This window comes from Mustelus asterias, chromosome 18, assembly GCF_964213995.1.
Source record: "Mustelus asterias chromosome 18, sMusAst1.hap1.1, whole genome shotgun sequence".
In the NCBI taxonomy this organism is placed as follows: Eukaryota; Metazoa; Chordata; class Chondrichthyes; order Carcharhiniformes; family Triakidae; genus Mustelus; species Mustelus asterias.
This window is the reverse complement of record NC_135818.1, coordinates 73,859,674-73,875,199: the sequence shown is the minus strand read 5'-3', so window position 1 is coordinate 73,875,199 and position 15,526 is coordinate 73,859,674. Positions and strand designations below refer to the sequence as shown.

Sequence of the window (15,526 nt, the reverse complement as noted above, 5' to 3'; positions counted from 1 at the left end):
CTTATTTGAGGAAGGATGCGGTGGCATTGGAGGCAGTTCAGAGGAGGCTCACCAGATTGATTCTGGAGATGAAGGGGTTGACGCATGAGGAGAGATTAAACAGTTTGGGTTTATACTCGCTGGAGTTTAGAAGGATGAGAGGGGATCTGATCGAGGTATATAAAATACTAAAAAGGATTGATGAAGTAAACGTAAACCAAATGTTTCCCCCTGTGGGGCAATCTAGAACAAGAGGTCACGGATACAGTGTGAGAGGCGGTAGATTTAAAACTGAGGAGGAACTACTTCTCGCAGAGGGTGGTGAATTTGTGGAACTTGCTGCCCCATAGCGCGGTGGAATCTGAATTATTAAATAGTTTCAAGAAGGAGATAGATATATTTCTGATTTTTTAAAAAACAGGTTAAAAGGATATGGGGAACAGGTAGGGAGGTGGATTTGAGACCAGGAAGAGATCAGCCAGGATCTGATTGAATGGCGGAGCAGGCTCGAAGGGCTGAATTGCCTACTTCTGCTCCTAGTTCCTATGTTCCTATCAGTGCACAGATCTTGCAATGGCTGATGTTCTGCTTGGAATCAAGCTACCTCACCATGGATTATTGTGAAAACCAGCCCAGCCAGTTTGAATCTTACCTCCTGGCTCGAATCAAGTATCGACAGCCCGTTCTCAGTCTATAGCCTACTCTTGACTTTTCAAATGGGGAATATGCAGCATTTTTAAGATATTAAGAGGTTTAAATTCCCCTATTTCCTTTTTGGTGACGCATTCATTTGAAATTACTCTATCCATTATTGTAACTGCAACACGACCTAGTTTAAAATGAATGGGTTAAGTGCTTTATTCAAATAAAGGACAGGAGAATTTCATGCCAGCATATTGAGTCATTTGCTATGAACTTTTCAGAATGTGACTTTTAAAGAGTAACAAAAATAGAAAGCACTGGAGATACTCAGCAACTTTAGTCCATGCAATGAAAAAACACAAGATTGTTGACATTTCATGTGTAAAGTATTCCTGCAGAATAAAAGCTTTTATACCTGTAATGTTAACTCTCTCATGTTTCTTCAATACTGGTGAGGCCACAACTGGAGTATTGTGTGCAGTTCTGGTCACCCCATATTATAGGAAGGATGTAATTGCTGTAGAGAGAATGCAGAGGAGGTTTATAAGAATGTTGTCAAAGCTAGAAAAGTGTGACTATGAGGAGAGATTGGACAGGTTGGGGTTATCTTCCTTGGAACAAAGAAGGCTGAGGGGCGACTTGATAAATGTGTACAAAATTATGAGGGGAAGAGATAGAGTGGACAGGATAAAGTTCTAGAACCAGGGGACATAGATACAAGAGGAGTGGCAGTAGGTGTAGAGGGAACACGAGGGAGAACTATTTTATTAAAAGTGTGGTGGATGTCTGGCATTCACTGCCAGAGTTGGTGGTGGAGGCAGAGGCTCTTTTCATTAGTATCTGGATCTGCACCTTTAGTGCTGTAAGCTACAGGATTACAATCATAGAATCCCTACAGTACAAAAGGAGGCCATTCAGCCCATCGAATCTCTAACAACTACAATCCCACCTAGACTCCATTCTCATAACCCCACATATTTAGCCTGCTAATCCCCCTGACACTAGGGTCAATTTAGCATGGCCAATCAACCTAACCCCGCACATCTTTGGACTGTGGGAGGAAACCGGAGCACCCGGAGGAAACCCACGCAGACACGGGGAGAAAGTGCAAACTCCACACAGATAGTGACCCGAGGTCGGAATTGAACCTGGGTCCCTGGCGCTGTGAGGCAGCAGGGCTAACGACTGTGCCGTTCCATGGTTATGGGACAGTTGCAGGAAGGTGGGATTAGAAGGAGCACCTAGGTGTCCTTGGGCTGGCATGGACAAGGTGGGCCGAATGGTCTCCTTCTGTGTTGTAACTTTTCCATGGTTCTAATAGATGATGTCTGACCGTTCAAATAGCTCTAGCCTCTTCCAATTTTGGCTGGAATTCTCCCGCTGTTCACGCCGTGCCAACGAGACTGCAGTGGGACTGGCGAACCCCGGCTGCGAGCAAGGTTGGAGAATCCAGCCCTTTGTTTCAGACTTCCAGCATCTAAAGTATTTTGCTTTTTGTTCATTATGGTAATAGGTTCTAATGTTCTGAATATGTTCCAGGGCATAAGATATCAGCTCCATTAATTTGTTTTTTTGTTAATCTTTAGGTGCCATAGCTGTGGCTGAGTTTATAGCAGAGAGTGCTGGGATCCTAAGGCTGGATCTGCGAAAGAACAGAATTAGAACTGGAGGTCTGATGGCCCTGTCTCTCGCACTGAGGCTAAACCATTCATTGGTCAGACTGGACTTGGACAAGGAACCAATGGGTGAGACAGTAAGTGGGCAAGGGTTGATCAACAAGTAACTATTTAACGTGAGCTACTATCTTTGCAAAATTGCTTGGTGCACTTGTATTCACAGTGGCAAGAATAGCAGCTCACCCCCGAATCAAGTAGGAACAAGACCAATTTTGATGATTGTACTACTGAAGTTGAAATAGCTCAAGGTGTATTGGTAAAATTCCTAGTGTACTGAAAAGATAAGTGCACCTATGAAATATAACATGGCCATTGAAGGAGTTTCTGTTCTTTTTTAACCTTTTTCTGCCATTTGTCTCCTCACAGAATTGGCATTGGGCTTGGTACACTTCAATGGGCTCCAATTACAGTGAGGCACCTTGTACGAAACCATTGAGAGTCAGCCCATTCATTACCCCACCTAGAATCCACATTTATGCATTCTAGCTGAGGGATATCAGTTGAGTCATAGAGGTTTACAGCATAGAAGCATGCCCTTTGGCCCAACTTGTCCATGCGCCCCTTTTTTTAAACCCCTAAACTAGTCCCAATTGCCAGCATTTGACCCATATCCCACTATACCCATCTTACCCTTGTAACTGTCTAACTGCTTTTTAAAAGACAAAATTGTACCCACCTCTACTACTACCTCTGGCAGCTTGTTCCAGACACCCACCATCACCCTCTGTGTGAAAACATTGCCCCTCTGGACCCTTTTGTATCTCTCCCCTCTCACCTTAAACCTATGCCCTCTAGTTTTAGGCTCCCCTACCTTTGGGAAAGGATGTTGACTGTCTAGCTTATCTATACCCCTCATTATTTTATAGACCTCTATAAGATCACCCCTAAGTCTCCTACGCTCCAGGGAAAAAAGTCCCAGTTTATCCAGCCTCTCCTTATAACTCAAACCATCAAGTCCTGGTAGCATCCTAGTAAATTTTTTCTGCACTCTTTCTAATTTAATGATATCCTTTCTATAATAGGGTGACCAAAATTGTACACAGTATTCCAAGTTTGGCCTTACCAATGTCTTGTACAACTTCAACAAGATGTCCCAACTCCTGTATTCAATGTTCTAACCAATGAAACCAAGCATGCCAAATGCCTTCTTCACCACACTGTCCACCTGTGGCTCCACTTTCAATGAACCTGTACTCCTAGATCTCTTAGAGCTCTTAGTTGCTTGGTCAACTAACACATTCCAACTAGCATGATTAGACTAGCATCATCTCCTGTCTAATGATATGTGCAGATTATGGACATACTCATTTAAAGGCACAATGTTGGACAGTTGTTTCTCTGCATCTAATCTGATCAATGAAATCAAGCATGCTGAATGTCATCTTCACCACCCTGTCTACCTGTGACTTCATTTTCAAGGAGCTATGAACCTGTACCCCTAGATCTCTTTGTTCTATAACTCTCCCCAACGCCCTACCATTAACCATTCTAGTAAGGGCATACATTCAGCAGGATTGCATGATACTAAGGAACATAGATGGGTTGATAGAGAAAAATCTATTCTCTATTAACCTTGGGAAGTCAAGACAATCGGTTATTAATTTAAACTTGTTACTAAGAGAATGGGGCAGAGCTCAGAGGAAATTCCTTTATTCAAAGTTGATGAAACATGGAAAGTTTTGTCACAGACAGTCGTTGAGGTGCAGACCATTTTATATTTTGAGGGAAGAGTTGATGAATATTTGAAGCAGATGAAGATACAGCACTGTAGTGAAACAGCAGATTGGTAGGTTTAGTTCTCGGTTACCCCAGCAATGAAGAAGCTCAGACAAAATGGGCTAAATGGTCTATTACCATCCTGTTAACTTAGATTTGTTCACATATCCAATTAGAAACATATATTCTTCATTAAATAATAATTTTGTGGTTTAAGCTGAGGCTCACAATAGAACAGCAATATGCGTTTTATTTTACTTATATATGAATATGTAAACTATGATACCTGTCTTTTTGCCGTTGGCACATTGGTTAGCACTGCTGTCTCACAGTGTCAGGGATCCGGGTTCAATTCACCCGTTTGCGTCACTGTCTGTGCGGAGCCTGCATGAGGAAAATCCCCTAGTCGCCACATTCTGGCGCCTGTTCGGGTGCACTGAGGGAGAATTTAGCATGGCTAGTGCTCCTAACCAACACATCTTTCGGATTGTGAGAGGAAACCTGAGCACCCGGTGGAAACCCACACAGACACAGGGAGAACATGCAGACTCCGCACAGACAGTGAACCAAGCTGGGAATCAAATTCGGGTCACTGGCACTGTGAGGCAGCAGTGTTAACCATTGTGCCACCGTGTCACCCACATATACCCATTGTACAGCTTTAAATTGAATTTATAATACATCATATTTCTGAACAGATTTGTGTTTAATGGACTAGTTGAATGACTCGCATTTTTGGATCTTCAAGTGTAAATTTAAAAAAAGCTGCTGTATATTTAATTCAAAATCTTATTTCCTGCTTCCTGTGAAGTAATTCAACAGTTTTTTTTTCCAAATGCATGGACTGCTGTAGAAATGTAGATCATACTTTTAATTAAAAATGTGCCTTATTACCCAATAGCAAGCTTCCCAATATATTTGGCATTGTGTTACATTTCTACCCTTGGAACCTAAACAATGATATTCCATTGCACAGCCTGGACTCTTGACACTCCTGTATTGAAATCAATAGGTAGAGTGGAATTTGTAAAGGTCGACATGTTTTAGCATTTCAGCAGAGGCCTTTACCTGAAATACTTATTGAAAATATCATAATGCTCTAAATTATGGCAGGGTAGCAGACAAACAGCAAAACTAGATTTCATTTAAGGATTGAATTGACTGGTAGTGCATAATGCATTTTGATGCAAAGGTGCGCTTACTATGAATCAATTATAAACATCTGCAGCAATATTAAAATGTGATTCAAATGAATTACCATGCCCGGGGGTCTCAATGGTGTGCGTGGCAAATTGATACACAAAACGGTGTAATTGCTGTACATTTTCACAACTAGGCAGCCCTCCGGGATAATCAAGTTTCTGGGGCAATTCCTGTCCCTGATTTTGGACTGCTGGTTTGTTTTCGTTATCCCGTATTTCTTCCAAATTTGGAAGGAGTTGAAACCTGGGTCTGACCTGTTGCTACATTTCATTTAATCATAGAATCCCTACAGTACAGAGGGAGGCCATTTGGTCTCCTCGAATCTGTACCGACCACAATCCCACCCAGGCCCTATTCCTGTAATCCCACAAATTTATCCTGCTAATCCCCCTGACACTAGGGTCAATTTCGCACGGCCTACCCACCTAACCCGCACATCTTTGCACTGTGGGAGGAAACCGGAACACCCGGAGGAAACCCATACAGACACGGGGAGAATGTGCAAAGTCCACACAGACAGTGACCGAGGCTGCAATTGAACCCAGGTCCCTGACGCTGTGAGGCAGCAGTGCTAACCACTGCGCCAATGAGCTTTGTTCCTTTGCTAAGTCACTTTATAAGACCTAGCTTCTTATCAATAGCCTTTAGATGACAATATGGGGCAGGACATTTTCTTTAAAAGCAGAGCTGCCAACCACCCAGAACGACCCTAAAGTTCCCCATAGCATCCATTTTAAATTGCAGAGGTTCCCACTCTTTCTGAGTGTACATTCCACATGCTGGTTTATATACCAATGGCAGGCCCCTCCACATTATTAATGTAAAGGTCAAGGGTTTGGCTGCCTCTGCTTGAGGTAGGGTTTGGGGTTGAGGGGAGTGGGGGGGCACTCAGCATCCTTTAATTTTTTAACCCTTTAGCAATGATGAGGTGAGGGTTTCGCCCCTCTTCGGGAGGATGTCCCGCCTCCTGGAGCTGCCGAACAATTGGAGACTGACAGTTCCACAGTACCGGCGGTGCCACCAGGAGAAGTGCCCACCGCCAGCACTGCCGGAGGCTCGGAAGGAAGGACAGCCATGGATACCCCGGATGCTAGGTAAATCTGGGATCCTGTCTGGGCCAGGCCCTGGTGAAGGGGTGGTGGGTGGGGGAATGTTGGACAGTGGTGGTGGATGGAGTGGGGGGAGGGGTGGCGTGGGTGAGAAAAAGAGAAAATTGTCATGAGGATGAGGCCTCCAAGTGGCACCGAGACCTCGGCAAGTCGGTGACCCCTGTTCACTGGCTGGCAGATCTCAGGGACCAAGTTGCAGGGCTGCACATTGAGTCCTGGACTTTCTCAGCACCCACTAAGTCGCAGCAGCTGTGCTATGAGAAACTGAAGTTGACATTCATTGGATGTTTAAAGGCCTCAATTGTTTCTTGAGTGGACAGCTGACCTGATGCCTCCCCGGCCACTCGTCAAATTGCGACAGGAGCAGGCGGGCTAGCAGTGGCTGGTCCATGGTATCCTTACAGGCCCACCCGCCTGCTCTCCCACCCATCAGTGGGCCCATATAGTCCACTAGCCACTTTTTTGTGATGAATAATCAAACATTATTCTTAATTTTTACATTTTACTGAACTTGTCATTTTCAATGTCGGGGATTGTCACATTGTCATACTCCCCAATTTTATTTCAAGTAACATTCTGGACCTATCCTGTCCATTCACTTGGCTGTCTTTACTTCTATGTCTCCCCAATACTTTTGCTTTCTTCACTGAAAAGACCAAATTTCTCCAATCTTTTCTTATAACTTTTACTTTTGATATTAGGCCTCTGGCTTGTGGCTCTGATCTGCACTGTCTCCAATATTTGAATACCCCCTTTGTAGAAACATAGAAACGTAGAAGATACGGGCAGGAGGGGGCCAGTCAGGCCTTCGAGCCTGCTCTGCCATTTATCATGATCATGGCTGATTGCCCAACTCAACAGCCTAATCCTGCTTTCTCCCCATAACCTTTGATCCCATTCACCCCAAGTGCTATATCTAGCCGCCTCTTGAATATATTCAATGTTTTGGCATCAACTACTTCCTGTGATAATGAATTCCACAGGCTCACCACTCTGGGTGAAGAAATGTCTCCTCATCTCTAAATGGTCTACCCTGTATCCTCAGACTGTGATCCCTAGTTCTGAACACCCCCACCATTGGGAACATCCTCCCTGCATCTACCCTGTCTAGTCCTGTTAAAATTTTATAAGTCTCTGTGAGATCCCCCCTCATTCGTCTGAACTCCAGCAAAAACAATCCTAACCTAGTCAATCTCTCCTCATACATCACTGTCTCTGGACATCAGTACCCAATGTGTAATCTATCTAAAATAGTTTGGTTATAACTTCCTCTACCTTGTATTCTATGGCTTTGATGTGCATCAATATTCTATTGACTTTATTGGTTCTTGCTCTGCATTGGCTGGACATGAAGGGAGATGTTGGCACAGTGGTTTTGTCACTGAACCAGTAATCCAGACACTCAGGGTAATGTTTTGGATGTCCGGGTTCGAATCCCACCATCTCAGATGGTGAAATTTGAAACCATTGTTGATTGTTGTAGAAACCCACCTGGTTCAATAATGTCCTTTAGGGAAGGAAATCTGCCATCCTTATCTGGTCTGGTCAATGTGTGACTCCAGATCCACAGCAATGTTGTTGAATTTTAAACACCCTCCTGAAATGGTCTCGCAAGCCACTAAGGGCAGTTTGGGGTGGACAATAAATGCTGGCCCAGCCAGTGATATCCTCATCCCATGAATGAATGAATTCTTCCTGAATTGTATTATTTGACTCCTTAAATTCTAACAAAACCTTCAGCTGAATTGAATGCATGGAAGTTTAAGGGCGGCATGGTGGCACAGTGGTAAGCACTGCCTCCTCAAAATGCCAGGGACTCGGGTTCGATTCCGGCCTTGGGTGACTGTGCGGAATCTGCATGTTCTCTCCGTGTCTGCGTGGGTTTCCTCCGGGTGCTCCGGCTTCCTCCCACAGTCCAAAGATGTGCAGGTTAGGTGAATTGACTGTGATAAGAAATTGCTCCTTAATGTCCCAAGGTGTGTAGGTTAGGGGGGATTAGCAGGGTAAATATGTGGGGTCACGGGGATAGGATATAGATGGGATACTCCATTGGAGAGTAGGTACAGATTCAATGGGCTGAATGACCTGCTTCTGCACTGTTGGGATTCTATGACATGTCATTTATTGCATCCAGTAACACTCTTTTACCTTCACTTTTGGTCATTTCAACTCCACTCACTGAGTACCCGCAACAGTTAATTTCCTCATGTGGAACATTGAAGTTGCCGCTTGAGGAGGATGTGTTTTGGTCAGTAACATTGCTTCCTCTCCCAAAGACAGGTGGCACGGTGGCACAGTGGTTAGCACTGCTGCCTCACAGAAGGGCATTTGGATTCTCGGCTTGGGTCACTATCTGTGCAGAGTTTGCACGTTCTTCCCATGTCTACATGGGTTTCCTCCGGGTGCTCCGGTTTCCTCCCACAATCTGAAAGACGTTCTGGTTAGGTGCATAGTAGGCCATGCTCAATTCTCCCTCGGTGTACCCAAACAGGCGCCAGAGTGTGGCAACTAGAGGATTTTCACAGTAACTTCAGTGCAGTGTTAATGTAAATCTACTTGTGACTAATAAATAAATTTTAAAAATAAATAAACTTTAGGATAGCCTGAATTATTTGCAACCATTTAGCATTGAAAAGACCTACTCGTGTCTCTTGAGATATGGTGGAGTCGGCTACAATTTTGAATTCGCAATGCCCCAGGGCAGGATACAGGGTGAAAGAGGAGAATTAATCAGGGATCATGTGTCACCTCAACCTGCCCTTGCATGGCTTTTTGTGGTTCACGCAACTGGAAGAAGATTGGGTACAGGTTGTTCGGTTCACACCATCTATGGTTGAAATTGGTGAGTGGGAGAGTCTGAAAAAGAAATAAATAAATTTGATTGAAAGTAAATTGTTTTGATGTTTGGCAGAGAAAAATATTGATTCCAAAAATCTGCCCCATGCTTGCAGCAATTTCCATATCTTTTGTGCAAAAAATATTGCAATATCCTTCATTGTGTTAACTATATTACAAGCACATTTGCACACCTCAGTGTGTCAACTGAGTTGGCTAAATATTTGTCTGCAAAATATGGCCTCCACTATATTTTCTTCTTCTTCAGACTTGTACAGCTGTATGCCGTACTCATGAGAGGGCCGTGTCCCACAGCTATCGTTACACATGTTTTCATTTGCCGTGGTTTCCTCACAGCTGTACCCTATGTCTTAATGAACACACCAGTCGACCACCACCGTCCTTTCTGTTGCACACAAAAAAAGGACTTATTGAATTTAAGTAATTACAGTTCTCCACTTGCAGTTGCCAAGCAACCTAAACTCTGAACAATTAGATTTGTGGCCCTCCCCAAAGACTGCTGGGATATTACCAGCAGTTAAGCATCAAGCTGACCCAATAAAGGAAACCCCAGGTGAATTCGCGAGATCAAAAAACCCCCCCGAAAAGCCAGCTTTGCTTCACTATAATTATACAATGGTTTAATTAGTCAGACACTAAATTCTTCCTTTACAGATTACAAGGAGACTGCTAACTAGCGTTCAACTGGTAGTGCTTGATCGGTTCAGTATATTTGAGTACATTTTGCAGGACCATTGGGCAGGTCAGCAAACACCCTCCCCTCTTGAATTGGACCTACCCTGTGTGCCAATTGTAAACCGTGGCATGGCTCAATCTGAGCACTGTCTCTTTGCCTCAGTGGCAACTGAGACTCCAGGCGCTGGATATTAGCTTGGCGGCAGGAGAAAGCATTGGGAATTATGTTTCCAAATGCACTGTGGTTTTGCAAATGCCCTTCTGTAGGTTTTCCATTGGCAGTCAGCCTGATTGGCAGGTTGGCTGCTTTTTATAGAATCTTGGAGGTTTACAGCATGGAAGCAGGCCCTTCAGCCCAACTTGTCCATGCTGCCCAGTTTTTACCTCTACGTCATTCCCAATTCCCTCTATCCCCATCTTATCCATGTAACTGTCTAAAAGCTTTTTAAAAGATAAAATTGTACCCGCTTCTACTACTGTCTCTGGCAGCTCGTTCCAGACATTCACCACCCTCTGAGTGAAACAATTGCCCCTCTGGACCCTTTTGTATCTCTCCCCTCTCACCTTAAACCTATGTGCTCTAGTTTTAGACTCCCTTACCTTTGGGAAAAGATGTTGACTATCTATCTATGCCGGAAAGCCTGCAACACAAGGCCGCAGCCAAGATGGCAGAAAGCAGATAGGTCTGTTCCATAAGACCATAAGACCATAAGACATAGGAGCGGAAGTAAGGCCATTCGGCCCATCGAGTCCACTCCACCATTCAATCATGGTTGATTTCAACTCCATTTACCCGCTCTCTCCCCATAGCCCTTAATTCCTCGAGAAATCAAGAATTTATCAATTTCTGTCTTGAAGACGCTCAACGTCTCGGCCTCCACAGCCCTCTGTGGCAATGAATTCCACAGACCCACCACTCTCTGGCTGAAGAAATTTCTCCTCATCTCTGTTCTAAAGTGACTCCCTTTTATTCTAAGGCTGTGCCCCCGCGTCCTAGTCTCCCCTGTTAATGGAAACAACTTCCCTACGTCCATCCTATCTAAGCCGTTCATTATCTTGTAAGTTTCTATCAGATCTCCCCTCAACCTCCTAAACTCCAATGAATATAATCCCACGATCCTCAGACGTTCATCGTATGTCAGGCCTACCATTCCTGGGATCATCCGTGTGAATCTCCGCTGGACCCGCTCCAGTGCCAGTATGTCCTTCCTGAGGTGTGGGGCCCAAAATTGCTCACAGTACTCCAAATGGGGCCTAACCAGTGCTTTATAAAGCCTCAGAAGTACATCCCTGCTTTTGTATTCCAAGCCTCTTGAGATAAATGACAACATTACATTTGCTTTCTTAATTACGGACTCAACCTGCAAGTTTACCTTTAGAGAATCCTGGACTAGGACTCCCAAGTCCCTTTGCACTTTAGCATTATGAATTTTGTCACCGTTTAGAAAATAGTCCATGCCTCTATTCTTTTTTCCAAAGTGTACAACCTCGCACTTGCCCACGTTGAATTTCATCAGCCACTTCTTGGACCACTCTCCTAAACTGTCTAAATCTTTCTGCAGCCTCCCCACCTCCTCAATACTACCTGCCCCTCCACCTATCTTTGTATCATCGGCAAACTTGGCCAGAATGCTCCCAGTCCCGTCATCTAGATCGGGGTGGAAGAGTTTGTGGATGCGTGGGGGTTTGGGACAGTGGTGAGGGGTTCTGCATGAGTGGGGGGCATGGAAGAGGGGTGTCAGACCATGGGCGGGGTTGAGATTGCAGAATTGGGATGGTGCATCTGGAGGTAACATTCCGAATCCTCCTGGCTCCAAAGTAGTACTGTAAATGCACTGACACAATGGGACCCAACCTTTCTCACCTCTTCCTCACCTGAGGCCAGGAAAATTGGTCATTATAGCATACAGCCTCATTAAAGTATTTCAAGAACCAACCTACCTGTTACTTTACACTTTTTCTCCACAGATACTGGAGATTACATCGAGTGTATCTTTCACATTGACAGAATGATGCACTTTTGGTTCAGTACACAGATTGTAAAGCAGCAGTGAGTGATGTGGTACCCTGGATACACATGTATACATGCATATGAACACTATTGTTCCAAAAATGTTTTTAAATATGATAACATTGCTTCCTGCGAGCATCCACCCACTATCCTGCCTCGAATAAAACCAGGAGTGGATGAGGTTGAGTACCTTCAGAATTTTAGCTTTTTAACCTTCAAACCAAACCAAATCCATACATTAAATAAAAGCAAATTACTGCGGATGCTGGAATCTGAAACCTAAAGAGAAAATGCTGGAAAATCTCAGCAGGTCTGGCAGCATCTGTAAGGAGAGAAAAGAGCTGACGTTTTGAGTCCAGATGACCCTTTGTCAAAGCTAAAAGGCATAGAAAGTGGGAGATATTTATACTGCAGGGTGAGGGGATGAAAGATTAGTCATAGCCACAAAATCAAGGGGAAAGGCTGCTAATGGCAGTAAAAATCACCCCCATGTTCCCATCTTATTCTATTTAAAAAAGTACCAATGCAGATTGGCATGGAACTCAGGCAAAATTTGTGCCCATTCCCAGTTTTATTTTCAATTCTTGGGCTTAATAATTTGCAGAGAGTGCTTCTACACTGCACCCTGTGTTTCATAATGTACAGGAGGGTCTGTAGGGGTCAATTTACCACTTTTAACTCTGATGTTCCAATGTCACTTCGCAACTCAAACATTGTGCAATATATATAAAGTATCGGCTGCATGTTAGAGGGACAGGATCTGGCTTAGTCTGCTGAAGGGACCCAGAGATGCATCTCTGAACATCACCAGAGCTGCCGTTCTATCAAGGATGGTGGCCTCTGCCACCGCCCCCCTCCCTTCCACAAGTGTGAGTTTGAGCCAGAATGTGGGCATATCATCTAGCTTCTCAAAAAATAATGACCTCAGGATGTTCCAAAGAAACTTACCAACCAGTGAAGTAATTTTGAATGGATAGTCACCATTGTGATATAGGAAATGTGGCAGGCTATCAGCACAGAACAAGCTTCCACAGACAGAAATGTGATAGTAATCTGTTTTTGTGATGCCGATTGAGAGGTAAACATTTCCCAGGAATAACTCCCCTGCACTGCTTGAAAAGAGCACCGTTAGATCTTTCGTGTCCAATGGGCTGCACGGTGGCACAGTGGTTAGCACTGTTGCCTCACTGCGCCAAGGAGCCAGGTTCAATTCCTGGCTTGGGTCTTTGTCTGTTTGGAGTCTGCGTGTTCTCCCCGTGTCTGCGTGGGTTTCTTCCGGGTGCTCTGGTTTCCTTCCACAGTCCAAAAATGTACAGGTCAGGTAGATTGGTCATACTAAATTGCCCCTTAGTGCCCCAAGATGTGCAGGTTAGGTGGATTGGTCATGCTAAATTGCCCCTTATTGTCAGGGGGATTAGCAGGGTAAATATGTAGCGTTACAGGGATAGGACTTGGGTGAGATTGTTGTCGGGGTAGGTGCGATGGACCAAATGGCCTCCTTCTGCACGGTAGGGATACTATGATTCTATTCTATGATTCAACTGAGGCAGCAGATGCTTTAGCGTCTCATCTAGAATGTTTGAACCTTCGACAGTGCAGTACTCCCGCTGTCTGCACTGGAGTACTTCAGTACAGTACTGGGGAGGGCTGCACTATTTCATGCAGGGTAAGTAACTCGGGGTGCCACCGTGTTGATTAATCCGTCCAGTAGCCCGGAAGACTTCGGACTGCTCTACAACTGTGGCTTACATCCGCTGTGTGAACTGCCATGGATTGGGACAAGACTGCAACTCCCTCTCCCCATCTAGAAGTTCTGGGCGGCAAGACGCTCCACCCATGGGGCGAGCTCACTGTTCATTCCAAGCACATCCGCCGGCATCTCCACATCATTCCAAGTAGAGACAGACGCAAGTCACAGAGTGACAAAGTCAGAAGCAAGAAAGGGGAGAAATGGGTGTTGGAAATCAGGAAACACAAACAATCAGGCAAATCCCTGACCCATCACTAATGGTACTCTTTCAGAATCCTCATTAACTATCACAGCTATGTGACAATAAAAGCAAAAACTCTTCTAAGGTGGACATTTATTTTTTATACGTCTCTGCCAGCTGTTTTTCTGTCATCCAGATTTAATATGCAATTGCATGTATTTGCATATTAAAGGTCTAATTAGCTCCTGAGAGCATGTGTGTGAGAGTGGTAATAATTAGTGTGATACCCGCCTGGGACCAATCTCTGGTGCATTCTTGTAGAATCCTGTGCCTTGTGCTGGTCTCTAGGAGTTAGTAGTGACCATGTGTAGTTTGTAGTTGTCTTTGTTCCCAGACGCTGAGGGGCTGTACTGCATATGACTCCATTCTTGTACTTTTCATTTCTTTGAAGTGTCTTGTCTGATCTCACTGAATTGCCTGTCATTAAGCCAGATGTTGGAACTCTGGCACTGCTATCAAGGCAAGTTTAAAAAAAAATCCATTTTTGCTCCTTACATCACGCTAAACAGTCCCCAGTCACTCCGACAGCTAAAATCTCAGTTAACCCACTCCTTGTCTTGAACACTTATAACAAACTAGGATCCGGAATACCTAATCAAGAGCTACGTTTAGCAAAGGGGCACGGCGGTTAGCATTGCTGCCTCACAGCGCCAGGGACCCCGGTTCGATTCCTGGCTTGGGTCACTGTCTATGCAGAGTTTGCACATTCTCCCTGTGTCTGCGTGGGTTTCCTCCGGGTGCTCTGGTTTCTTCCCACTGTCCAAAAGACGTGCTGGTTAGGTGCATTGGCCATGCTAAATTCTCCCTCAGTGTACCCGAACAGGCGCCGGAGTGTGGTGACTAGGGAATTTTCACAGTAACTTTGTTGCAGTATTAATATTGCATTGATAAACTTTAACTTTAAAAAATTCGGACATTTGTAAATGTATTTACTTGCATCTATTATTTTTCCTAAAATTATAGAAGACAGTAATTTTGGTTGACATTGTTCAGAACTTCCAATTGTGAGTGAGTTTTTCACTGATCCCTTGTAAAGTCTGATGGAACAAATGAACAGGATCAGGCCATTCAGCCCCTCAAACCTGCTTAGCTTTTCAATTAGATGTCTTTCAGCCCTCAATATGTTTCATTTCCCCTTGTGACACAATAGGTGAGGTTCCCAAGCCATATAGGCCAAGCGGTCTGTTTGTTTTGGTTTGGCCAGTACGAAGGGCATAAGTCAGTTAGGTTCCAGTTCGTGGTAGCATTCCAGAGATTGAGGCTGAAAAGTGGGGACATCAGGCAAAGACAGGAAAGACTTCAGCTGTGTCGACCTTACCAGTCAAAATGGACTACCTTGACTCAAGGGGTTGCTTGGATGCTGATATTGATGGAACCATGCCTCAGCCAGAGTAAGGAGAGGCAGGGAGAAGAATAGAGGGAGGAGTTCAGTCATAAAAGGACATGCCTCTTCGTGGTGAAACTTGAAAAGGCATTGGGGGGTCCCAGTTTCCAGCTGGCGAACCATAGTGCCCCAGTATTGGAAGGCCAACTGAAACACAAGACACTCAGGCAGCAGTGAGGCCACTGGCAGCCTCCCTCTGGGATCAAACCCACCCTGGGGGTGAAAATATACCTACCAAGAGCTGCAGAGCAATCACCAGCTCCACAGGGGAATGAGGCAGATTC

General features: G+C 44.6%; 1 protein-coding gene across 1 annotated transcript in view; it reads left to right on the top strand.

The window, feature by feature from the left end:
- The window catches only part of LOC144506772 (protein phosphatase 1 regulatory subunit 37), a 46,982-nt gene extending 44,578 nt beyond the window's left edge, over nt 1–2,404 (top strand). The window contains exon 9 of the mRNA XM_078233131.1: nt 2,208–2,404. Coding sequence (XP_078089257.1) covers nt 2,208–2,404 — 197 coding nt within the window. The remainder of the gene's footprint in view (nt 1–2,207) is intronic.
- Nucleotides 2,405–15,526: the final 13,122 nt, after the last annotated feature.